At 43.8% G+C, this 24,350-nt stretch overlaps 1 protein-coding gene across 3 annotated transcripts; it reads left to right on the top strand.

The window, feature by feature from the left end:
• Positions 1-104: 104 nt before the first annotated feature.
• On the top strand, positions 105-24,161 carry crocc (ciliary rootlet coiled-coil, rootletin). Of its 3 annotated transcripts, none has more exons than XM_085406614.1 (37): positions 105-354; positions 4,141-4,267; positions 4,344-4,486; positions 5,742-5,933; positions 6,014-6,091; positions 6,184-6,275; positions 8,569-8,734; positions 8,835-8,941; positions 9,029-9,256; positions 9,477-9,567; positions 9,647-9,733; positions 9,818-10,003; positions 10,251-10,450; positions 10,561-10,743; positions 11,060-11,204; positions 12,003-12,149; positions 12,418-12,648; positions 13,719-13,912; positions 13,992-14,119; positions 14,213-14,382; positions 14,473-14,652; positions 14,853-14,987; positions 15,102-15,245; positions 15,591-15,829; positions 15,913-16,072; positions 16,175-16,342; positions 16,445-16,868; positions 17,137-17,300; positions 17,401-17,521; positions 17,731-17,894; positions 18,293-18,508; positions 19,246-19,470; positions 19,550-19,699; positions 19,834-20,034; positions 20,605-20,736; positions 21,988-22,161; positions 23,530-24,161. In XM_085406614.1, the coding sequence occupies exons 1-37, from the start codon at positions 244-246 to the stop codon at positions 23,626-23,628; spliced, it is 6,102 nt and encodes a 2,033-aa protein (XP_085262740.1). In that variant the 5' UTR covers positions 105-243; the 3' UTR covers positions 23,629-24,161. The 3 variants fall into 3 exon arrangements, with proteins under 3 accessions (XP_085262740.1, XP_085262742.1, XP_085262741.1); XM_085406616.1 differs by having other exon boundaries at positions 108-265; XM_085406615.1 differs by lacking the exon at positions 105-354 and adding an exon at positions 3,511-3,798.
• Positions 24,162-24,350: the final 189 nt, after the last annotated feature.

Below are 24,350 nucleotides of genomic sequence, written 5' to 3'. Positions count from 1 at the left end.
TACTCGTTTATTTGAGTGAATAACAGCGTTCATTCAAAATGCCAGCGCGTTATGGAGCTCGGTGTGATCATATGATAGACCCGCCGCTGATCTGTATGAACTGGAAGTCCCTCCCCGGAAAAAGCATGGAGAAGATTTCGAAACAAGGCGACCCTGCGTGCAGGGAGCCGACGGTCCGTTTGTAAGTGCCGGGATGAGCTTCGTGCCTGCTTTTGCTGTGTAAAAAGCCCACGCAGAGGAGAAATGGAGAGACGGCAGGAAAACGGTGAGCAGAACGAGCAGCCGAGGAGAGATGTTTATCAGACAGGGAAGCGGATGTTTTCACTGCTAAAGCTGCAGCAAACACGACATGATGTAGGTGTAGATGGTGTTTATATTCAGCCTCTTGTTTCCACAGCAGTCACGATCTCCTCCTCTGATGGTTGGGTTGCGAAAAAAGTCTCCGTTTAATTTTGGTTGGATGCTGCGCGGCTTAACGTGCAACCATCTCCCTCCAACTCCAACTCCTCAGACTTTTGAAAACTTGGGCGTGTCTTTGTGGATGTCGGTGGTTTCTGTGCTTAAAGAGGATGTTGGCGATGAATCGTTTGGCCGTGTTCTCCTTTATATGCACATAATAAACGAGAAGCGCAGAGGCATCTGCTCAGGAAATCAGTGATTTAAGGTCGGTGCAGAAGAAGTCCCGTTTGTTTAACGTGTGGGGAAGAGCGGACAGTTTGGGGGTGTGTTCGCATTTGGAGATTCAGGATGAACAATTGCGCAGACCGACAGATTTTTAAGGTTTAATTTCACTGAAGTCAGTACCAGTTATTTCCTGTCACACCAGTAGGGGGCGCCAAAGATATTAATAAGTTTAAACTGAACTTTTCGTTCCTGGGAAATGAAAATCTTTCATTTATTTCAGATTAGAATACTATGGTTTTACGCCAGCCACTTTATTAGTACACCCTGCTTGTGCGGGACCCCCGCCTTTAGAGCTGCTTTAATTCCTAGTGATCTTAGCTGACAGCAGTGTCTCCTGTCTCCTTCTGCATGTCTTGGTTGGAACAAGTAGTTATTGGAGGTACTGTTGCCTTCCTGTTATTCACCTCCGAGCTCTGGCATCTATGAGGCATCTTCTCCCAGAGAAGTGCTGCTCATTGGATATTTTCTCTTTTTAAATCCTAGAGATGGTTTTAAGGGAAAATCCCAAGAGATCAAAAGTTTCTGTCGCCACATCCAAAGTCACTTTAATCACCTTTGTTCCCCATTCTGATGCCACGTTTGAACATCAGCAGGTCGTCTTGACCGTGTCTATGTGGCTCAATAAACTGAATTACTTTCATGGGGCTGATTAGACATTTGCCTTAAAAGGTGTGCCTAATGAAGTGGTCGGTGAACGGGTGTCAGGCGTGACAGCATGACTGATGATGTCACAACACATCAGTGTTTTGTTGTTTATTCCTGTAAGTTTAAATTTCAGTCATTCAGAAATTTAAGTCAGCATTCACCAAAGTCATTACAGTCCAATGAAACTGTTGTTAAAAAAACAAAATAACTTTTTAATTAAAGGAAATAAAATCAAAGCTAGAGATTTTTTGAGGGGGAAAACCATCTGGAACAATGTTATTACCGTGTTATTACAGTCTACTGAGCATTGGGATGTCTAACACACTAAATCAACATCCTTTGGGAAGTGCTGTTTGTATTGCAACATCTATTCAGAACTTCTGAAAAACATGCCCCTATCAAATACTCTTAAAATTATAATAATGAATGTACAAAATTAAAAGTAAGAGTCAAATTACTAAAAGCTAAACTAAACAAAAAGACCAACTCTGAAATCTAACTTGATGAAAATAGAAAAACTCAGAAACTTGGGGGGGAAATCCCTGTAATAATAATAAAGCTGTAATAACTTTGAGTTTTGATGTTTATTCCTGTAAGTCCTTTTGTATTGGGCCTTTTTAAGGACATTTAATCTGGTAGTACCTGCTCCCCCAGGGCCCTGTGTGGTTTCAGGGGTTATAGGGTGGAGGGATGGTAATGTGTACTGTAAGAGAAAATACTCAGAAGCATAGAAATGCAAATGGAGTGTGAGCGGGAGAGCTGGGTTAAGGCAGAGTGGGGGGTCTGGTATTGACACAATGATCCTCTTGTCTGTAACCTTGACAATTCAAACGCCACACAGTGCAGCACACACCCCGTCATCTTCAATGCCTGTGTCACAAAGCAAACAACAAAGCAGATGCTTTGTTTAACTTTGTGCTAAAGTTGCTAATGTATTAAAATTAAAAATGTTTAAACGCTAAAAGAAGAAGAAGGAGAAGCAGAAAACAAAGTCAAGTGTAAAGATACGAAATATTTGTGATTTTGTGAATTATTCCGATTACAGCTGCTTGAATGTAAAGATATAATAATGGAGAAGATGTCACCTCTTTGCTCCCCCAAAATTCCTGAGCAGGAACAATACCCTTCCCACAGAAAATATTTATCAGAAATGAATAAAGTGAAGAAAACTGTGGATACACCATAATGTTGTTACAATCCACGTATTCAGTGGGAGAAATGTTTTGTCACTCATCCAAGTGACTACAATAAATAAATAAAAAATAAATAAAATAAAGTAGATCTGTGAAACGGTACTTTAGTAAAGTATTTTAGTAAATGTACTAACTGTGCATGCTCTCATCCAGTGCACGCTGTGGGTTTTACAGTATTGTAGTCTGATTGCATTGGTGGGAGGGGGGTATCAGTAAGATTCAGTCATGCTGCCCCCTCTGGATGTACCCCTGCCCTTCAGAAATGAAGAAATACCCCAAACCCACTAGTGTAAAGCTATATCAAGATAACATTTTATACCTTCCCTTTTTTGATTTTGCAAACACGTATTCATAGTTTCATGAAGCAGATCCAAACTGTGATGACAGTCATCACCCTAACACCAAAAATACTGAACAGCACTAAAAGGAAAACTGAAACTGACTGAGGCAGCATATTTGGTTTTGTCTGGACTTGTCCAAACACTTTTTTAAAACTACTGACCTTAAATATGTTTTATGTCGTGTTTAGACTACTTCACTGCATTTCAGAGGAAAATATGAAACCCTTATTCTACCATTTAAGTGACAGTCACAACTTTTCAAAGACATAAAAAAGTCACACACACACACATCCATGTGCAGAGCACTTAACACGTAAAAATATAATACAAGTGTAAATGGATAGATCTGATCCTTTTTGTGTCATTAAAACTAAGAAGTGGCACAAATTATCTGGATTAATGATAATAATAATAATAATAATAATAATAATAATAATAATAATAATAATAATAATAATAATAACTATCTGAATCAATATTAACATACTGACGTCACAAAAATCAGGTTAATTGTTCGGTATCTTCTCTCAACTGCGAGGCTCGAGAGTAGCTGGATATCAGTGACGTGTGGAGGGCTCTGAATGTGAGAAGTGGGAGTGTGGTGGAGGAGGTGGGGGTGTGCATTTTAAAACCTGCTAATCCTGCTGTCCTCAATCTCTGCCTCCCGGAGGAGGAGGCGACGGGACGGACGCGCACTGCTCCTCTGCGACTAAACTTTGTCGGCTCATACCAAATAAGCAGCTAAGGCTCACAACTGTTTCATTTCCCCGCTCCTGCTGCAAAGCAACAGACCATCGCTGACACCGTGAAGACGTAGCATTTATTCGGAGTTAATCCTGTTACCCGGAGGATTTTAAATACCTGCCGGTGCGATGAGCGCTGCGGAAAACTCCGCAGAAAGCGACTCCAGCAGTAAACTGGAGTCTGTGATCCAGGTGAGGCTCGCCGGGCCCGCTCCAGCTCACTTGATCATTTCATTAAATGACACAGGTGTGGGGCAAATAATAGCGGCTCATCTGGGGCGTGCATGCGCTTGTTTCTGTTTGGGAGCAGTTTTGTGTATCTATTGCGCAGCAGTCGTGGTCCTGTGCCTGTCGTGGCACCGTTGGGTTTGTGGCACTTTTCAGACACATTATTGTGATCACTCGGTTTCTGTCATGTGTTGGGATTTTCTGTGTTTACAGCCTTATTTCATAGTTTCTCAGCTCTGTGTTGCTGATCTTTCTCTAAACGTCACAAACTAAATAAAAACGGCTGCGCCTGTCCTCCTCCACCAGAGGCTGGAGGAGAGCGTTCTGTCTGAGGAGAAGAGGCTGACAGTCCGGGGTCCTTCACCTGATGCCCCCCCTACATGTCTGCCAGCACGAGTGCGAGAGATTGTGACAAAGAACCTCAGCGACAACGGTGAGTTGCCACAGTCCTCTCTCCTTCACATCAACTCAGTGCCGTCTTTGCCTGACTTTGGCCTTTCTTTGAGCAGCAGGGGCCATGTCCTCGGTCATGTCCCTCCAGGAGGAGAACCGAGTACTGCAGGGGGAACTGGCGAGGTTGGAGGACCTGCTGGCACACAGCAGAGCCGACCGAGACGAGCTCGCCATCAAGTACGGTGCAATCAGTGAGAGGGTAAGGCAAGTCTCCAGGATGCCTGCAAACAGCACTTAGTGGTCATTTTGGTAGAACAGGTTGAGAGGTGGATGGAATCATTATAGCCTGTTAATCTCTTGCGACAAGTTCAAACACTCTTCAGGTGCTCTGGCTTTACACACATTTAAAGCTGAGGACCGTGCCACATTCCCTTTTCCTCATTTATGTGTTTTTTTGGGTCCTTCCTTTGTCTGAGATTTGCTCGTCTCCCAGGTGATGGGGGCTGGAATCAACTGAAGTGGAATGTTGCCATGGCGTCTGTCACCCTGGGTGACTGTAAACAGGGGCTTCAATGGCGAGGGGAGATGCAGTGTTGGGTGGGTGGGTGAGTTGGGTGCTACAGCTCATTTGGGGTGGGTTGAACATTACAAAAGGAATAACTGCAGCCTGCTTCCTAAAGCACGAAGAAACTGTGCCGGAGATCGTCCAAAGGAATCTTTTCTCTTTAAAGAATAAATAAATTTATATATGTATATTTTACTCTTGTAGGCTGTTGAGATGCCTGCTGCTTTAATGTCACACATAAAACAACCAATTTAAAGGAGAGTGTCCACCTTTTATAACTTAATGGACTCATTTCAAAAGTGTATTTAAAGTAATAACTGGTCTCCGCTTTGGGATACAGACACTCTGTAGTACTGAGCAGCTGGAATATATGTTAGTATGTGAGTCAGCTTTCTCTTAAATATAACGGAACTAAATGGCGCTCACCCTGTGCTGTTCAAAGTGCCAAAAAATGATTTATAAACTCAGCAGATGTGCCTCTGTCCAGATGTCACGATCAGGTTACACAAAATAATCCACAAACCTTCTTGTGAAGAGTTTCATTTAAGAGTGAACATCTATACAGCATAGAAAGAAAGATGTGGCTGAAAACAAAGTTAGTATTTCTTAAGTACTATGACCTCCATTTATGTAGTTTAAATGTAGTATTTTCCTTCATTTTATGCATTCATGTGAGGTTTCACAGGAAATGATCAGGATGTGTTTTGTACCAGTGCCATCAGTGTACGCACAAGCTGTCCAGAACAGCTGTTAAATGGTGAGATGGTTTGGGGAAATTCTGTTTTAAAGTCTGGAAAATAGTTCCCATCTCAAGTACTTAGCTCATTGAGAACATGTATATAGGTATTTTTGGATGCAGTCCAAACTTGGCAGTGCCATGCAGATCTGTCGTGAAGAAGTGTGAAATTAAACCCGACCCCTTGCCTCTTACCTTTCATTAAAACCACAGCTGGAGCAGGCGCTGCGTTTTGAAACAGGGGACGAAGACCACGATTCACCAGAGTCACGCAGCCTGGCTCAGCAGAATGTGGATTTGCGCAGGCGGCTGGACGAGGAACAGGCGGCCTACAAGCGCAAACTCACCGCATACCAGGAGGGGCAGCAGAGGCAGGCGCAGCTTGTGCAGAAGTTGCAGGCCAAGGTGCGTCTGTTTTATTTCCCTCTTCTGTTAAGTTGTTATTGATGAGGTTTGACTACTGGTGTTATTTCCTGCTCCTTCAGGTGCTTCAGTATAAAAAGAGGTGTGGTGATCTGGATCAGGCGCTGCAGGAGAAGTCATCTGAGTTGGAGAAAAACAGTGTAGGCGACCTCGAGTTTACTGTAAACATAAGGAAGCCGATTTTTATGCACAGGTTAAAAATAATATGTCCATGGTCATCTTTTGATTTTAGGGTCACAGCGAAACATCGAATGGTCGCCATCAAGATGAAGCAAGCAGCAACCTGGAGGATGCTTTAATCCGTCTGGAGGAGGAACAACAAAGGTGATGCATCATGAGAGAAGAGACATAAAATGATTTAGCTGTAAACCTGTAACGTCCTCAGACTGTTGAAAAGTATCAGTGCAGACAAACCAGAGATAACTCAGAGAAAATTCAATATTATTTATATAGTGCCAAATCAGAAAAAGGTAAAGATCCTGCAATATTAGAGAGAAAAACCCAACAATCAACCAGAGTAAACATCTGGTTAGACACCATGCTTTTAAAATTATTAGGGTTGAGTACAATAACCTCAGTTTTATCTGAAATTACAAGCAGAAGAGGTCATCCAGATCTTTGCTCCTTTAAGACATTCACACAGTTTAACTAATTGGTGTGTGTTATCTGGCTTCATGGATAGATAAAATTGTGTGTCATCTGCATATCAGTGAAAATGTATGCTATACCTTGCCTAAGGGAAGCATGTATAATGTAAACAGAATTGGTCCTAGCACTGAACCCTGTGGAACTCCATAATTAACCTTAGGGTGTGAAGAGGACCATTTACATGAACAAATTGGAGTCTATGAGATAGATATGATTCAAACCACCTCAGCACGGTACCTGTAATACCTACAGCGTGCTTTAATCTCTGTAGTAAAATGATGTACAATATTAAGATGTCAAATCAGAATCATTTGTAACCTCCACTAAAGCTGACGAGCTCTGAAACCTGTCAGGAACTCTTCAAATAAGCCATTCCTCTGCAGATGATCAGTTAGCTGTTTTACAACTACTATTTCAAGAGTTTTAAAGATAAAAGTTAGGTTGGAAATTGGCCTTTAATTTGTTAAAACAGCTAGCAGTGGTTTAATAAGTGTCATTGTAAAGAATTGTGGCACGTAGCCCATAAATAGAAACAGAAACATTAAAACCTGCACTAACACCATTTTTTTATGTCAAACTTTTTTTTTTAATTTTTTTTTTTTTTTTTTAGCAAAGTCTAAGAGGAAATTATTTAACTGGTATTTAAATAACACATTTACACTGTGACCCACATTTATGACAGCTGTGGTTGTGGGGATAGAGTGAGATGTCTGCTAATCAGAGGGTCAGGGTTCAGTCCCAGTGTTGAAATGTGTCTAAATTAGTGTGCCTGCTAGGTAAAGCTACTTTTGTCTGCTCCTTTATTCACAAGGAAGCAGCTTAGCAGGTTTCTACACGTGTCTCATTAGGCAGATTTGTTACACCAGACGCCTGTCCTTAACCCAAAATGACTTGTGACTCCTGCTGGGATCAAACCAGAGACTGCTGCACTATAGAGGCACTGTGTGTGTCTGTGTGATTGTTAAAAAGTGTTTAAGAGAGCGGGACAAAAAGCTTTATTAATGTAAGTGTGGCCTATGATGTAGCAGCACTTTGAGTAGTATGAGCAGAAGACGACTGTATAAGTCTGTTTACCACAAGCATTCATACAGTGCTTTATTTTGTGCACTTCAAGCGTGTTGTCTCTATCACACTCACACTTCAGTGGCTGTATCCAGGACAGTTTTCGGTTCATTTCATCATCTTGCCCACATCTTGCCTTCCAATTATTAGTTGAACCTCCTGAACCACAGCTAGGGTTGCACTGACTCTACAATGCTCTCAGTGCAACTTGAGCACCGGCAGTTTATTTAAAAAACTTAAATTCAGCAAGGTCGTCCTCTGAGATCAAATTCTGCTTTTGGGAACATCACACTATGATAGCTCCCTTTGAAGCTGCAAATAAATGTATATGGATTTATTACTTTAATTTTACATATGCAACAGTCTTTAAAAATTAATTTAATCAACTTATTCTTGTTTTGTTTTGTTATTGTAAGGATTGATGGACAGAATTGATATAGATGGTATTGCACTCATGCAGGAACAGCGTATTTTCATGGCCTATGTATAGCAGATATGAATAGTTATCTAACTGCCAACATAAGCTGTTGGCCAGTTAGTCCACTGAGTTATTATTTTTAATTCTTTTTATTTAGGGACTGAAGATTTTTGTGAGACATTTTTGCACATGCAGCCAAAACTATTTTTACAGAAATGAGTCATGAGCTCATCTGTGATTGTGCTCCGTTGTAATTTGACTTTAACTTTTACACCAAAAACATAGGGAATATGAGAGTGAGCAGCCTTTTTTTAAAACCACGCAGACTCTAGTTAAGGAGGATTTCATGAATTCAGTCATGTATTATACCAAACATCTGCAGGCCTGATCAATCTTCTCCTTTGCGTTTTATTTAACCACTTTCTTTGTAAACAGCTTCAGCCTGAACTGCGTGTGTTATATTTGAGTGTTTCCATGTTGTGACTTCAGGAGCAGCAGTCTGTCTGCAGTGAATGCAATGCTGAGAGAGCAGTTGGAGCAGGCTGGTTTGGCCAACGAGGCTCTCAGCCAGGATATCCGCAGGCTCACTGCTGATTGGACAAAAGCCAGAGAGGAGCTAGAGCAAAAGGAGTCTGACTGGAGGAGAGAAGAAGAGGTGGGAGAGGGATGCTTCTTAAATATTAAAAGGAAATTCAGGAAAGTCTAAATTCAGAATAATCATTACTCGTTTTAATTTCCTTTGGCCTCCTGTTCAGTCTTTCCACAGCTACTTCAGCAGCGAGCACAGCCGACTGCTGACACTGTGGCGACAAGTGGTCGGGTTCAGGAGGCATGTCTGCGAAATGAAGAGCGCCACTGAAAGGTAAACTTTGTTCTCCTCAGTCTTATTTTATCTTTTGACTCGTGTTTTGTCTCTCACTCCTTCCCGCCTCTCTCCAATCTCCCGCAGGGACCTGTCAGATATGCGTAATGAGCTGGCTCGGACGTCCCACTCTGCTCAGGTGTCCTGGGCCGGTCTGTGTGCCACGCTGCAAAGTCGGGAGGGAGGAGCAGTTGTGGCTCTGGAGCAGGAGAAAGCTCTGAGGGTTCAGCTGGAGCAGCAGCTGAGAGGTCGAGTGGCAGAGATGATGAGCTTTCAGAGCAGGATGGACGCAGAGAGAAGCGAGCTCAACGTCAGGTCAGGGTGCTGAGCCGTCCTGCAGGCTTACAGTCGTATAAGTTGTTTTTAATCGAGCTGTCCAACAGGAGGAGCTAGTAAAAGTCCCCATTGTGTAACAGCAGGAAGACTTCCAGCACTTTTCATTTAAAACAACAAGAACTGACTCAAAGTGCAAAACTAAAGGTCCTTTTTACCGTCCGTGTGAGTTTAATTTCATATTGTCTGTTTTCGTTCTCAGGTTGTCCGATTTGGTGCGAGAAGGGGAGAGACTAAAGGGACAAATTGAAGAGCGTGACAGAGAAATTGCGACACTAACGAGGAAGCTCGAGGTGAGACACCAGTCACGGAGGCCATAATGGTTTCATACTGGTCTGCTTCATGTGCTTCATGTGAATCATTTCCCTTCAGGAGCAGAGCGGCAGTGATGAGACTGACATGCAGATGATGAGGACTCACACTGAGACGCTGTTAGACACACTGCGGGACATCGCTCAGGTAAACAACACACACATTTTTACATCAGCTGATTTCTCAGTGGGAACCCAGATGGAAGGGCTTCATTTTAACCTGCGTTTACAGACGGTTTCAGCAGACGGAGAATCGTCATCGTCAGAAGCAGATCAGGACAATTCTGGGGCTGGGATTCGTGACTCTTTCCCTCGAAGGCCGTCCTCTCCCACTCGACCCTCCTCGCTGTCTCCTCTCCCAGAGGCAGCGCTGTCTGCTCTCCGCTCTGCAGTCACAAACAAGACACTCCAGCTGCAGGTGACATGTTAATCTACAAACACAAAGGACCACACACAAACATGGAACTCTCTGACAGAGGTCACCGATTTTATTTGCCCCCCTTTTCTGGATGTTTAAGACAAGCTAAACGACTTAAAAATCAATGAAGCTCAGACATTAAGTGCTAAAATCTGTGGTGAGACTTTAAAATCTTTCATGTTGTAGGTGCTGTATCCTTGTAACACCGTCATCATCATTCCCTCCACTTGTCCGGTTGTGTTTGCAGGATGTTCGAAGCCGTCTGCTCTCTGCTCAGTCGTCTGTGCAGCAGTTACGAAAACAGCTTTCTGAGTCCGAGTCGGCTAAAAGAGACGCAGAACAGAGAAGCCAAACTCTGCAGCGGGAGAGGGACGCCGCTCAGAGAGAGAGAGAGGCCGCGCTGCGAGAACGGGACCGTGTGAAGCAGGAGAGAGACACGCTGGCCAGGTTTGCCAAACTTCACCTACAAAACTCGCCTCGAGACCCAACAGTGTATTTATCCTCAACTCTGCATTATATTCTCACATGCACACACACACATGTGGTGAATGTTGCAGCGAGAAGGTGAACCTGGAGAAGACGGTGCAGGCAGCGCAGAGCAGCAGCCAGCTCCTGCAGATGGACTGCGAGAAGCTTCAGCTGACCGTGGCGTCCGTGCAGCGAGAGCGAGACCACGAGAGGGAGGAGAAGGAGGCTGCCGTGCAGGAGAGAGACCGGGCGAAGGCAGAGACGCTGAGGGTGTAAGCTGGCTAATTCGTAGAGATTAAGTGAATGTAATGTGGGCACTAATCCACACGCTGCACATGCTCACAGTGTGCCATTCAAAAGATCTGCATCAGCTTCCTCTACATAAGCATCTCAGTCATTAACAAACTCCTCCCTGTACAGCCCCAACATCTCATTTACAGCTTTTGTGTAAAAGTTTGACTCTGTTCACAACTATTGTGCTGTCCAGTCGTCCCTTCCTGCAATAGAACAACAAGCTTCACACACTAACAGATACACACCAAGAGTCCTGCCTGATTTTCAGTGAACAACACGTGTTGCCTCAAACAGACAGAAGCAGTTTGATCAGAGCGAGAGTCGAGCCTCTGCTCAGCGTGGCGAGTTGTCTGCAGTGAGGGAGACTCACCAGCAGGGGGAGGTTCAGAGGCAGCTGCTGGAGCAAGAAAAAACACAGCTGTCTGAGGCGCTGGCTCGGGTAAGAAAATAGTAATAGTCTGTGTATTTGTCAGAGGTGAAACGCTACTAGAGTACTGCCAGAGTGCAAGGGAGCGACACTCTGCCACTTTTTTGTTTTGGATGTATTTGTTGAGATGAAATTAAAGTTAGTCCATTAAAATTCAGTTGTCAGTTTCAAGGTTTTTCATGCGAGAAAGTTAATGAAGGCAAAACGAGTGGTGGAAGTGTTCATGATATTAAGGTGCAGATTTAGTAGCAGTGTCCCAAAAACAATAGAGCATGCTTCTTTCAGCGCTAAATGTAATGTTAGACTGTGTGTTGCAAATATCAGTAAATCAAGTATTTTAAATATTTTCCCTCTGGTGTTTTGTGGAAAGGAAAATCCTACAAATACATTTGCAATAAGGCCACTAAACAACCTGCAGTGTCTACGGCTTTCAGCTCCAAAGCTGATGCTGCACGTCTTCAGACAGCAGCTTTGTAACGCCAAAAGGGGGAGTTATACGATTATTTTTGCAGCTGACCTCATAAATATATTTTTAGGAGTTTCCCTTTCGAAGCGCTGACTGTACGACTGTACATGTCGTCTGTGACACAGATTTCAGCTTTTTGAATAGTTTGTCATGAAGCAGCACTCCTCTGGAGCTCCTGCCTCCACGTGAGCTGTCTGATGTAACTAAAACTCAGAAGACTTTATGTTTTTAAGTTTAGTCAGACATTCTATTCAGTTATTCTTGAAAACTTTCAGATAAACTTGTGGTGCAATAGCCCGACTGCTTAAACAAATAGCACCTGTTTGACTGATTCTTCCCTCCAGGCTGAGAGCAAAAACACGGAGCTCTGTCTGCTGCTTAACAAGCTCCAGTCTGAGGATGCAGCTCTCAGAGACTCTCTGGCAAAGATGGGCAGCATGAACGAGGGTCTGGCACAGGACAAAGCAGCCCTGAACACCTACATCCTCAAGGTAAGGGAGCTGCAGTGCTATTTAAAACCTCCACATATGTAGTTTCAAGCCCATTTGATATGAAATACTCTTGTGTCTCTGTGGACGAGAGTTAATGCCAGTGTAAACAGAGTAATGTAGTTAGATTCAAATTCAGGTGTTGCAAAACTGTGATTGGTGTGCGTCATCACCCTTTTCCATCCCAGCCGAGTAAAATAAACAAACCTGTTCTAGATTTTAAGAGGTTTTCAGGCCTTTAATGTGACTTGCTCTCACCTCTGTGTCTAAGCTCGAGGAGGAGAAAGCCTTCCTGCAGACTCAGAAACGCGACGCTGAGCAGGAAAAGCTGACCATCAGAGATGAGCTGGTCCGGCTGGAGCAGGACAGGCTCGAGCTGGAGTCCGCCCGCATCACACTGCAGCAGTCGCTGCAGGACGCCGAGCTAAGCCGTGTGGGGATCGAGGTTGAGCTCCAGAGTCTCAGGGCTGAGAGACTTAAGCTGCAGGAGAAAGTCACCCAGGTACAACTACACATTACAGGGAGTGCAGAATTATTAGGCAAGTTGTATTTTTGAGGGATAATTTTATTATTGAACAACAACCATGTTCTCAATGAACCCAAAAAACTCATTAATATCAAAGCTGAATGTTTTTGGAAGTAGTTTTTAGTTTGTTTTTAGTTTTAGCTATTTTAGGGGGATATCTGTGTGTGCAGGTGACTATTACTGTGCATAATTATTAGGCAACTTAACAAAAAACAAATATATACCCATTTCAATTATTTATTTTTACCAGTGCCTTGAATGATGGATGTTGCATTCCTGTGCACATTGTCTTGTAAATAAGAGAACACTGGAAGATATTTCCTGTTTGGAAAACACCGGTCTATTACCAAAGCTTGGTGAAAAAGCAGTCGAAGCAAACAGAATTCAAAATCTGGCATTTTAACTATGACTGTTCATTTTGATAAACCCCAAAAGACGAATTTAAAATATTTAAAACACCCATTTTGGCCCATGTTGTTTGCAACATGGGCCTAAAGCGTTATTTTGAATGACCCAAAAATAAAGGCAGATAATACGACCACATGGCTGATTTCTCGCCTCAGTTATTTTAAAAACACATTTAAAAAAGGAAAGGAAAGTTTTTAAATCAGACAAACTGTTGGTTAAACTTTGAAACCCAGAAGAACGCAGCAGAGGAGAGACGTGTGTCCGGTGTGTGCAGGTTGGTTTTTGCAAGGTTGATGAGAGACCGCTCACATACGACACTGTGACATGCAGTACCTTTTCTGTTTTTGAATCATCATGTACTTCACACTAATTATAAATAAAAGTGGGCCTTGATATAAACCATGAAGCTGTCTGATATAACAGTATGAAGGTGTTTCAGCTCCTCTCTTTTTAAGGCTTTTGAAAGCCGTTCTCTGATTGGCTGAACTTTGCAAAGAGAGCTGTGGGCCTTAAATGACAGTGACAAGTACATCTCTTATAACTGACATAACAGAAACTGGGTGTTTATAGGACTCTGAAGTCTGAGCTTTTGGCTCACAGAGGTCACTTAACTGACCTCATCATTTTGTACTCGACAGCTTTGTGGCGAGGTGACCTCTTTGGGTTCTGAGTTAAGTCTCGCTAGAGGAGAAGGCCAGAGGAACGAGGTGGCCTTGGAGGAGGTCGGCCGCAGTCAGGCAGAGCTGGCCCGGGACAAAGCGGCCCTCGTGGTTCAGCTGACAGCATCTGAGAGGGAGAACGCCATGCTGTCTGAGGAACTGGCTGCTTTCAGGTATGTTTGGTTTCAGACTTGGTTAATTACTCAAAAGTGCTCAGTGCACGTGTGTGTAAGTTGTGGTTGTAACCTGCAGGTCGGAGCGTGAGTCCCTGGAGACCAGCCTGTTCGAAGTGCAGCAGCAGCTCGTTCAGGTGGAAACTCGCAGAGAGCAGCTGGAGACAGAGAACCAAACCCTCAGAGTCCGCTGTGAGACGGCTGCAGGTGAGAGGAGACGTGTTTTTTATAATTAAAGATAATAAAAGTTGGTCAATAACAGGAAAGCGTTGTATTTGTTTTCCTGATTGTGATTTCCAGCTGAACTAAGGCGCGTTCGCTCAGACGGGGAGATTGCGTTGGCCCAGGCTGAGCGGGAGAAGCAGACTCTGAGTCAGACTTTAAATGCGGCACAGCTGGAGGCGCAGCAGGCCTTGCGCAAGGCCTCCTCTGAGCATCAGGAGGAGGTGGAGAGACTGGTCTCAGAAAAGGTGAGTGGGTTCAGTGGATCACTGTTAGTTTAAATGCTATTTGTATGAATGTTTTTACACTTGGATGAATGTCATCATGGTGTTTTGCAGGAAGTTGTGCGGCACAGCTTGCTGATGGAGCATGAGGTCACGCTGAGAAAGCTCAGACAGGAGATGGAGGATCAGCTCAGCAGAGCAAAGAGAGAAAAAGAGGAGCTGCAGGATGAAATGCGGACTCTGCAGCACGATAGAGATCAGTGTCTCCTCCAGGCTGAGACGGAGAAACAACAGGTCTGATCCCAGCCTGTGAAACTATTCAGCGTCTAGAGCTGTATTTATTCATCAGATAGCATGTGTCATTTAAATCTTTGGTTTAAAACAGATTTCTTAAAATAATGTCTTTGTTAGAAATGCCAGCATGGCTCAGGCTGTTCCTTCCCCCCTTTTTAAACTTTGTTTTAGTGTTAACCAGACATTTTCTGTCCTCCCAGGCTCTTTCCTTGAAGGAAGCAGAGAAGACGGTTTTGTCTGAGCGGGTTTCCAGCCTGCAGGCTGAACTGTCAGCTGCAGCCCTCGAGACCGAGCGAGTGGCCAGAGAAGCAGCTCATTACAAAGAGCAGGAACAGGTGACGGGAGGAAACGTGGAGGGTTTCACTTCTTCTCCTGATTTGTATTTTGTTGCTGTTGTCGAGGCACGAATGAAAGATTAACTACAGCATCACCCTGTTTGTTTTCCTCAGATCAGAGTCGGCGCTCTGACCAGCGAGGTGCTGGAGCTTCGCTCTCAGCTGGAGGATGCAGCCTCCGCTCGTGAGAGGGAGCTCCACAGTCTACAAGAGACATGTAGTGATCTCCGCTCGCGTGCTGACATCGCTCTCAAAGAGGTAGATCATCCTCTACAAGAGCCAAAATGCATAATATCAGATACCAACATCCCAACATATACCTGGTTTCCACTGATGTGTCGAACCATGACTTGATGGCCCACATTTGAACGGATTTGAGAAACAAGAAGTTAGAAAATAAATTGCTATAAGAAGAACATCAAAGCGAGGAGAATCTGCCACTGACCATCAGTGTTTACAACTTTTTTGCATCTGTGGAAGGTTGTAGATATGGGCAGAGGTCAAATATGAAAACATAAAACAGTTTAATTAATTTGTTTTCATGCTGGAAACAAACAAATGTTCTGTCCAGTGACCTCATTTCATCTGATTTTCACCCACCAGCTGGAGCAGTGCAGAGCCGCCCTCGCAGCCACAGAGGAGAGCCGAGACCAGCTGAGGCGGGACTTGTTGGAGACTGAACGCCGCCTGAACCAAACTCAGGACTCAGCAGAGAGCTACAGGAGAGAGGGCACAGAGCTGCGCCGTGGCTTCAGTGATGTCACCAAGGAGAGAGAGGCTCTCAGCCAATCAAATACTTACCTGAGAGAAACTCTGCGAAGTGCAGAAACTGAAAGGATCAGGTATGCATGAGATTGGCAAAGTAACCAGGGACAGAGACACAGAGTAGATGAGATGTGTAAGCAGTGTGTGTGTGTTTTGTTAGTGTGAAGCGACAATGTGAGGAGAAGGAGCAAAAGCTGTCTGTGCTGGAGGAGAATTTGTCTTCCACTCAGAAGGAGGTGACAGAGCTGCGGAGCTGCCTGAGAGAAGTTGAGAGATCACGACTGGAGGCTCGGCGAGAGCTGCAGGAGCTCCGCAGACAGGTCAGGCATGCAGTCATCTCTCTCACATCTGAGCAGAACCTGGGAAATATGTTGCACACAGTTTTGCCTCTAAATGTAAATTTTCCTTTTGTCTGGCTCCAGCTGAAGGTCCTGGATGGAGAGAAGGAGCAGAAGGAGAGGGAGGTGGCAGAGCTGCAGACTCGCCTGTCGCTGGAGGAGCAAAGAGACGAGGAGAGAGGAAAAGAGGTTTTCACCCTCAAACAGAAGCTGGCTGAAGCCGAAACAGCCAGAGAGTCCCTCAAGAAAGAAGTGAGAGTGGAGCAAAGTGAAGAAATTTCCAGCTCTTTGTTAATCTTGCTGTCTTCAGTGTGTCACTGCTGTCTCTTCTGTCTTTTTTTTATGTTAATGCAGCTTTCCATGACTCAGAAGCGTCTGCTTGAGTCTGAGTCGGGCTGGCGCAGCTGCGAGAGAGAGCTGACCGCTCAGCTGCAGGAGGCTCGAAGCTGCGAGAAGAAGCTTCAGGACGAAGCTAAGAACTTGTCCCTGCGTGCTCAGACGGCCCAGGACTCCGCCGCTCACTGCAGCCTGCAGCTGAGCGAGGCGCAGGGCCGGCTCGCCGCCACTGAGTCGGAGCTGACCCGAGCCGAAGCCACGAGGAGGGACCTGGAGTTTCGTCTGAGCAGCCTGCAGTCGGCGCTGACGCGGACGCTGGGCATTGGAGCGAGTGGCAGAGGACCCAGGGGGAGGAGCCCAGGAGGGAGCTCCACATCACCTGGCAGCATGTCACGCCACCACAGCGTCTCACCTCTGCGCTCCTCGCTGTCGCCTCCTAAAGGTGAGAAGCAAACACGAGGCCTTTGTTTCATTATTGTTGCAAAGTGTATTTAGCTCTGAGACAGGATGTTTCATCACTCTGATAAAAAATGACTCCAAGACTCTTCAAATTTTAGCATAATTATAGAAAAAAATTACTGCTTACTGACACTCATAACGAATAACATGAGGAATTACTTTTTGCTGGTCTTGTCTCTGTAGCATTATAAGAACCCTCCTTCACTCCTTCAGCTATCTCAGCGTAACATCTTTCTGTTTCTCCTGTACAGAAATTCGAGGAAGCACCCCTGACAATACTTTGGGCTCAGGCGCTGTATCTCCTGAGAGAGGGGATACACCGGTGCCTCTTCTTCAGTCAGAGCTGGACTCCGAGACTGTGCGAAGCGGTCTCAGAGACTTCCTCCAGGAGCTGCGTGATGCACAGAAAGAGAGGGTAACGGGGCTGCGCGGCACGAAAATGACAGTACATAATAACTCGAGGATAATCTCTTTGTTTGTGTAGCTCAAGTCTTTGTTTATTGCTAATTTTGAAGGATGATGTCCATTGTCAGCTGGGGGCCGTGCAGCGGGAGCTGGAGGAGCTGAAGGTGGAGCGGGACTCTGCTATGAGTCGACTCACTCAGCTGCAGTACTCCATGCAGGAGTACCAAGAAGGTTAGAGAGTTTACCCAAGTTGTTTAGAAAGAAGGAGATTTTAGATGAGCTCAGGGAAACTTTTCGCTTTCAACAGTCCGCTTTCAAAACTCTGAAATAACCTTCATCTGCACAATGAAGGCAAGCTGCCCAAAACCCATTTCTGAGTAGAATTAAAATGAAGTCCGATAATCTACTGCAGGCTGTGTTGTTTGGATGTCTCATTATAGGGAAGCGTGGACTGGATGAGCGCCTCACCACCACCCAGATTTTGCTCCAGCAGCAAGAAGAGGCGGTGAGGAGAGGAGACAGAGAGCGGCGAGCTCTCAGCGACCGGGTGAAGGATTTAGAGCGAGCGCTGCAGGCCTCTGAGACGGATAAGAAGCACATACAGGTACTCCATGTTTTGTGTTGTCACTCACACAGCAGTGATCCCAGCTCGGCTACAGTCAACATATGGTAGCGCAACAGAAGGACAATAACGGGAAGCGTGCACTGTCGACAAATGTAATAACAACAGATGCTGGCGCACACTCAGTGTTGCACCACCTGTGGAGTCCCCTGCCAGCTCTCCATATGTTTGTTTTTAATGCCAGCACCTTTCAAAATGATTCACCTTCTGGGCTGTGTGTGCTACTGAGTGAATCTTTTATCTGTTGTATTTTTTAGAACAAACGTATTGAGAAGACAAGGAGATTGTTGAGCTGTGGCTCCTCTCTGTTTCTAATTGTCTGTTCAAACATAAGTGAACGTAGACTTAATATGACCCTTCTCCTCCATCCATCTCTGCAGGATCAGTTAAATAAGCAGCGTGCTGCCGAGATCCGCCTGGAGGTGGAGAGGAAGCGCCTGCGGGAGGCGCTAGAGGCAGCTGAAGCTCGCGCCACCAGGGTGGAGCTGGGGAGGCGCAGTCTGGAGGGGGAGCTGCAGAGACTCAAGCTGAGCCTGGGAGACCGAGAGGCTGAGAGTCAGGCCTCCCAGGAGCGCCGCGACTCTCTCGTCAAACGGGTACAGAGCTGTTTATTTATGACTCATGATCAGCTTAATGCGATTAGTTGGGCCTGAGAATTTCCTTCTAATACAGGAGATTTAATGTCACTGATCAGCTGGTGAACATTTAATTATGATTTAAGGCTATTATTTATTCTTATAGTCTGCCATTTAGCCAGACTGATGTACACTATAGTGTTTACATATACAAATAAAGCAACGACTTAAATACAAAAACATCAGAATTAAAAACTTAAAATCTAAAGAAACAAAGCAATCAGCGTCAGTAAAAGTTACCTTGAATTCATAAAAGTCCCATTAACTAAATATAAGAGATATAAGATGGATTTAGATTAACAGATTTTGCAGAAAGCGCACCAAGAAATCTTAGAAACAGTGCTGCTCTGTCTCCTCAACCATAGTCGACATCAGGTGAGATCTGCCGGGGCTGATGTCCTTGAGATAAAAAGCTTTGCTGTGGGGGGCAGCCTCTGCTCTGTCGCACCGTGGATATGTGAAAAATAGTTTCAGTTAATCCACCACTCACTCCTGGTTTCTGTTTCCAAGGAAACATTATTAGTTGTAGTGATTATTCACTAAAATAAAAGCATTATGCAGCAGCTGCACTTTATAGTTGCGGTCCTGGTCGCTGCACTACATTTGACAAAAAGCAGCACTGAAATCTCAATTTGATTAAAAGAAAAACAGTTTTTTTTGTTTTGGCCTGAAATAAACTGGTTTTGTACTAATTGCAGGTTACTGAAGGAGAAGCCCGCGTAGCTCTGCTGCAGAGAGAGGTGGAGATGCTGAGCCAGACTCTGCTCAAATCTCAAGAAGGTGAAACTTTACTCAGAGAAAAAATCACTTCTCTCAACCAGACGATTCAGGAGGCGGCGGCCCTTCAGAGCAGCACGCAGGGTCGTATGGCTGCCCTGCAGAAGACGCTCAGCATGGCTGAACAGGACAGAAGGCTCCTGCAGGTGAGAGAGAAAACAAAGGGCTTCAAACAGCGTGGCTCAGATGTGAATGTTGACGTGAGAATTATTCTATGCCGTTAAGGAACAAATGGATGCATCCCGAGCGTCATTAGCTGAGGCAAGGAGAAACACGGCCACCCTCACTGAGCGCGTGCAGAACCTGCAGACCGAGCTGACCGAGAGTGAGCTGCGGCGAGAAGAAGTAGAGTCTGAGCTGAAGAGCGCTCAGGAGGTTAGAGACAAACAGATCGCCAGAGACGCTCGTCCACCTGCAGGGCTGCCGATCTGAAGCTGTAAAAGAGTAGATTCTGCACAATGCTGAACTCAGGCCGGTGTTCTTGATAGATTTCTGTCTTCCTCCGTCAGGCTCTGCGACAGCGCTCAGCCAGTCTTGCGGAGGCTCAGCGCAGCGCCCAGTCGGCTCAGACAGAGCGGGCCGCTGTGGAGGAGCGGCTACGTGCGCTGCAAAGAGCAGTCGCCATGCTGGAGACGGAGAAAAAAGATGCAGAGAGGCAGGCTGTGAGGCTGGAGAAAGACAAGAACGCACTGAGAAACACACTGGACAAGGTCAGCGCTGTGTCAACACGTGTTTGTTTCTTTGTTTGTTTTCTTTGTGACCATCTGACATTAAAGATATTAGATTTATATGCCAGTTAAGATTCAAAATGACCTGCAGAGCCTTATAGCTACACCACACACGCTGATGCATTAAAATTACTTTTAAATAAAATATCAAAACAGCCTGAGAGAAATAAAATGTTAAAAACGTCGGATAAGTACGAGCTCCTCTACAAAATTGCCTCCAAGCAAATTCTAATTGTATGATATCATTTATATAAATCATTATAAAAACATGAGAAGTTGATTCTTTTAGTATTCTAATAAATATTTAATATTTACTTCCCTTCATTTAAATAAATGTTTCCAGAAATTCTGAATAAGATATGACATTTATACACATATAAAGTGTTTCCTTTGTCTCTTAAACTATAGAACTGCACAAAAACACCGCTCACATACTGTGTTCACCATCTTGGATGAGTGTTTTAGTCACCACACCACCACACCAGCTCGCGTCCCTGTTTTGAACGGCTTGCTTCGCTGTTGTTACATGTCCATGGTTACATTTTTCATCAGGTTGAACGTCAGAAGCTGAAGTCTGAGGAGGGCACGATGCGGCTGTCTGCAGAGAAGAGTCGCCTGGATCGCTCTCTAAACACAGCCGAGCAGGAGCTGCAGGAAGCACAGCAGCAGATACTGATGCTGCAGGTAGGGAACGGCCGCTGATGGAGGCAAAAGACGACCAAACTGCTGCCGAATCCTGCTGAAAGATTTTGTTTACTTAGCTGTGGCTGGATACGTCTACTGGAAGTGAGGGTTTGTGCAGAAAGAGCGGGCGAGAAGAAAGCCAAGCAGATGTTTCACAGTGACAAAATAAACCTGAGTTCTCGACTTGAGCAATGAGCTTAAAAAGACTTTAAAATGATTTTTTTAACATGCAAGGTGACATAAATGTGTAATAATCTACATTTTTCCCGTGGATGTAAAAAACAAGATTAGTTTTAATGTTATATTGTAAAGTTTAAGTTCATAAAGTGACATCTGAGTAATTTTCACAGATAACCAAACGATTGGACCAAAGACATGAGATAGTTTTGGGAAAGCTTCATTTTAATGATGCTAAAGTCTTAACTATGTTTTTCTATTTACCACAGACATGCCAAAAACAAGCAAATAAATTAAGCTGCAGTGGGTTTTGGAGGAATTTTGAAACGCTCATTAAAGTTGTTTATTTCAGGCCGGTTTAACATTTCAGACTTCTCTTTTCTCCTCATTCAAGCCAAACTTTTCCCAAGCTGCAGAAATGTGCTTTAACCGTCGCAGTAAATCCCAAAGCTTTAACGTTCGCTGCAGAGTTTTAAAGACTGTGAGGCTAACGGCCGTGTTTGGAGTCTTTTTTTTGTTGCGTATTCTTCGATTGCTGAAGTCTTAAAAAGAGGAAAACACTTTGTGTTGTGTGACCTGATTCCTGCTGCAGGTTTGTTTGCGTGAACCATCACTGATTTGGTGGAGGACTTTAAAAGTCCCAGGTGTCACTAGATACCAGATAATTTCATTTCTTTGAATTTACTTTTTCTAGTTCACAGATCTGGAATCAGATTTGGACATGACTTTATTAGACTATGTGACGTCTTCTTTCATTAGGATGATTCACTTTTCCCGCATTTTGTCTTGCAAATGACACACAGCTTGTAGTTGACCTTGTTGGACAGCTGTTTTACATGTTCTTAGACAGGCTCGCTGCAGCGCTCCAAACGATATGCTTTATTATTATTATTATTAATTTTTTTTTTTTACTCTGTTGTAACTCCATCCATAAAACTCCAGTCGTGTTGGCTTACCTCCAGATGTTCTGTTCCTCTCCTTTTACATTTGGTTGTCTTCCCGTGTGTGTGTGTGTGTGTGTGTGTGTGTGTGTGTGTGTGTGTGTGTGTGTGTGTGTGTGTGTTTCATGAGTAGACTCAGCTGGCTGAGATGGAGCAGTCTCACAGTTTGTGCGAGAGTTTGGTGAGGCAGCGCGAGGAGGCCCAGCGGGAGGCGGAGAGGCTGAGGACGAGCTTTCGGGATATCGAACGGACGCTGGGCACTAGAGAGCGCGCTCACCGGCACAGAGTCAAAGGGCTGGAGGAGCAGGTGCTCACATTGTGCTGTGTTAAAAGCTTTTTTTCTCTTTTTTACCAAGTTCACCTGTAGACACACCTGATGCTGGTGTTTCTGTTGCTTTTAACAAAGTTGTTCAGAATATATATATATAATCCATCCATCCGCTTCCGCTTATCAGGGTCGTGGGGGGCGCTGGAGCCTATCCCAGCCGTCATAGGGCGAGAGGCGGGGTACACCCTGGACAGGTCGCCAATCTGTCACAGGGCTAATACACAGAGACAGACAACCATTCGCACTCACACCTATGGGCAGTTTAGATTAGTCAATTAACTTATCCCCACAAACTGCATGTCTTTGGACGGTGGGAAGAAGCCGAAGTACCCGGAGGGAACCCACGCAAACATGGGGAGAACATGCAAACTCCAAATGTTACTTAGCTGGATCCAAGTTTCATTGAGTATAATAGATATGATGGATCATATCTGTGGCACAGACACATCTGTGTTTCTTTCAACATCAATAATGTTGCTTCAGCACAACTGCTTAATCAGTCTCATTGTTTTTTACAGGAAAAAAAAACTAATAAAATGATGGTGCTTGGATTTTTTTTCAACAAAACTTCATCTTAAAATGTTGTGCAAACACAGATGGAACAATGCGATCATTAGTATGTTGAGGTGGGAAGTAACAAAAGTACAAATATCTGTAATTTCTGCTTCTTAGTTTTTAAAAACAGGCACGCTATTTTATGTTTAAAGCATCGGAGGGACGTTTTTGTTTCCCAGCACCACACGACTTCAAAACAAGGAGAAAACATATAGTTTATGTGTCATTTTTTGCACTATACTCAGTAAGTTAAGTTAAATTAAATTAAAAAGTAAGTAATTAAATACAGAACCTGTATTGGTGATACAGGTGCATCACTTCCTGAGCAGCCTTTCTGGTGTGCAAGTGTTCCTGAGCCCATGGAGTGATTTCAATGACTGAATCAGTTTTGAAGTTTTGATCAGTTTTGATTCCTCCAGATTCTTCAAATGTTTTGATGATATTATGTGCCACAGATGATATTTGAAGGTTTATGTTGAGGAACATCACATTTGCATTACATGCATTTGCAGACTGGTGAACCTCTGCCCATCTTCACTTCTGAAACGCTCTTTTTATATCCAGTCACATTAATAATCTGTTACTAATTAACCTAATCAGCTGCAAATAAGTTCCTCCAGCTGTTTGTTTTTAGCATCACTTAATTTTCCAGCCTTTTGTTACTGCCTTCAAAATCCCACTCTTCTGTCCACATCTGTAACCTGCGGACTGGATTTAAAATTGAATCATGTCATCAGATTTAAAAATTACATGTTTAACTTCTGTTTGTTGTCACCTTTATCATTACTGCAGGTGTCTACTCTAAAGGAGCAGCTTCAGCAGGAGATGAAGAGGCGGCAGCCGTCTCTCCCGTCCTCCGTGGTGTCGGCAGGGAACCGAGACGCAGCTTGAAACCAGAAACACCAGCAGGAAACTCCATCTTGAATGTCTCATAGCAACAACGCTACTCCACGGTTACTGTACTGTTTCAAAGATGTTTTATTTTGTGACACTGAATGAACACTATTGTAATTTTGAAGCCTTGTGTTTGTTTGTTTTTTTTTCATTTTGACTCAAGAGAGAATAGGTGGAGCATTATGATTCAGCCAGCTGTGCTGAAAACACCAGCGGCCGGCCTGATTACTGGCAGCCATCTGCACTCGATCTTTGTCCAGCATATTCCCAAATTTCTTGTTCTTATTCAAGAATCACCACAGGACTCTCCTCCAGACAGGCTGGAATGAAAATCTGCAGATTCCTCCACGTTCATGTGAACAGATGAGGACAGAAAGGGAGGACTTGGGTTTGTTAGGAAACAAACAAACTGAGCATAATGAAGGAATTGTACTGTATGTTCTCTCTGAAACAGATTTTACTGATTATCTGATATATATATATATATATATATATATATATATATATATATATATATATATATATATATATATATATATATATATATATATGTATATATGTATGTATATATATATATATATATGTATATATATATATATGTATATATATGTATATATATATGTATATATATATATATATATATATATATATATATATATATTATATATATATATATATATATATATATATATATTTAGACACTATTTTACCACTGAAGT

Source organism: Rhamphochromis longiceps, linkage group LG5, assembly GCF_057381845.1.
Source record: "Rhamphochromis longiceps isolate RC_006_pf linkage group LG5, R_longiceps_female_GT1.1, whole genome shotgun sequence".
Classification (NCBI taxonomy): Eukaryota; Metazoa; Chordata; class Actinopteri; order Cichliformes; family Cichlidae; genus Rhamphochromis; species Rhamphochromis longiceps.
Note: the sequence above shows the minus strand (reverse complement) of the source record. Positions and strands in the feature narration are given on the sequence as shown.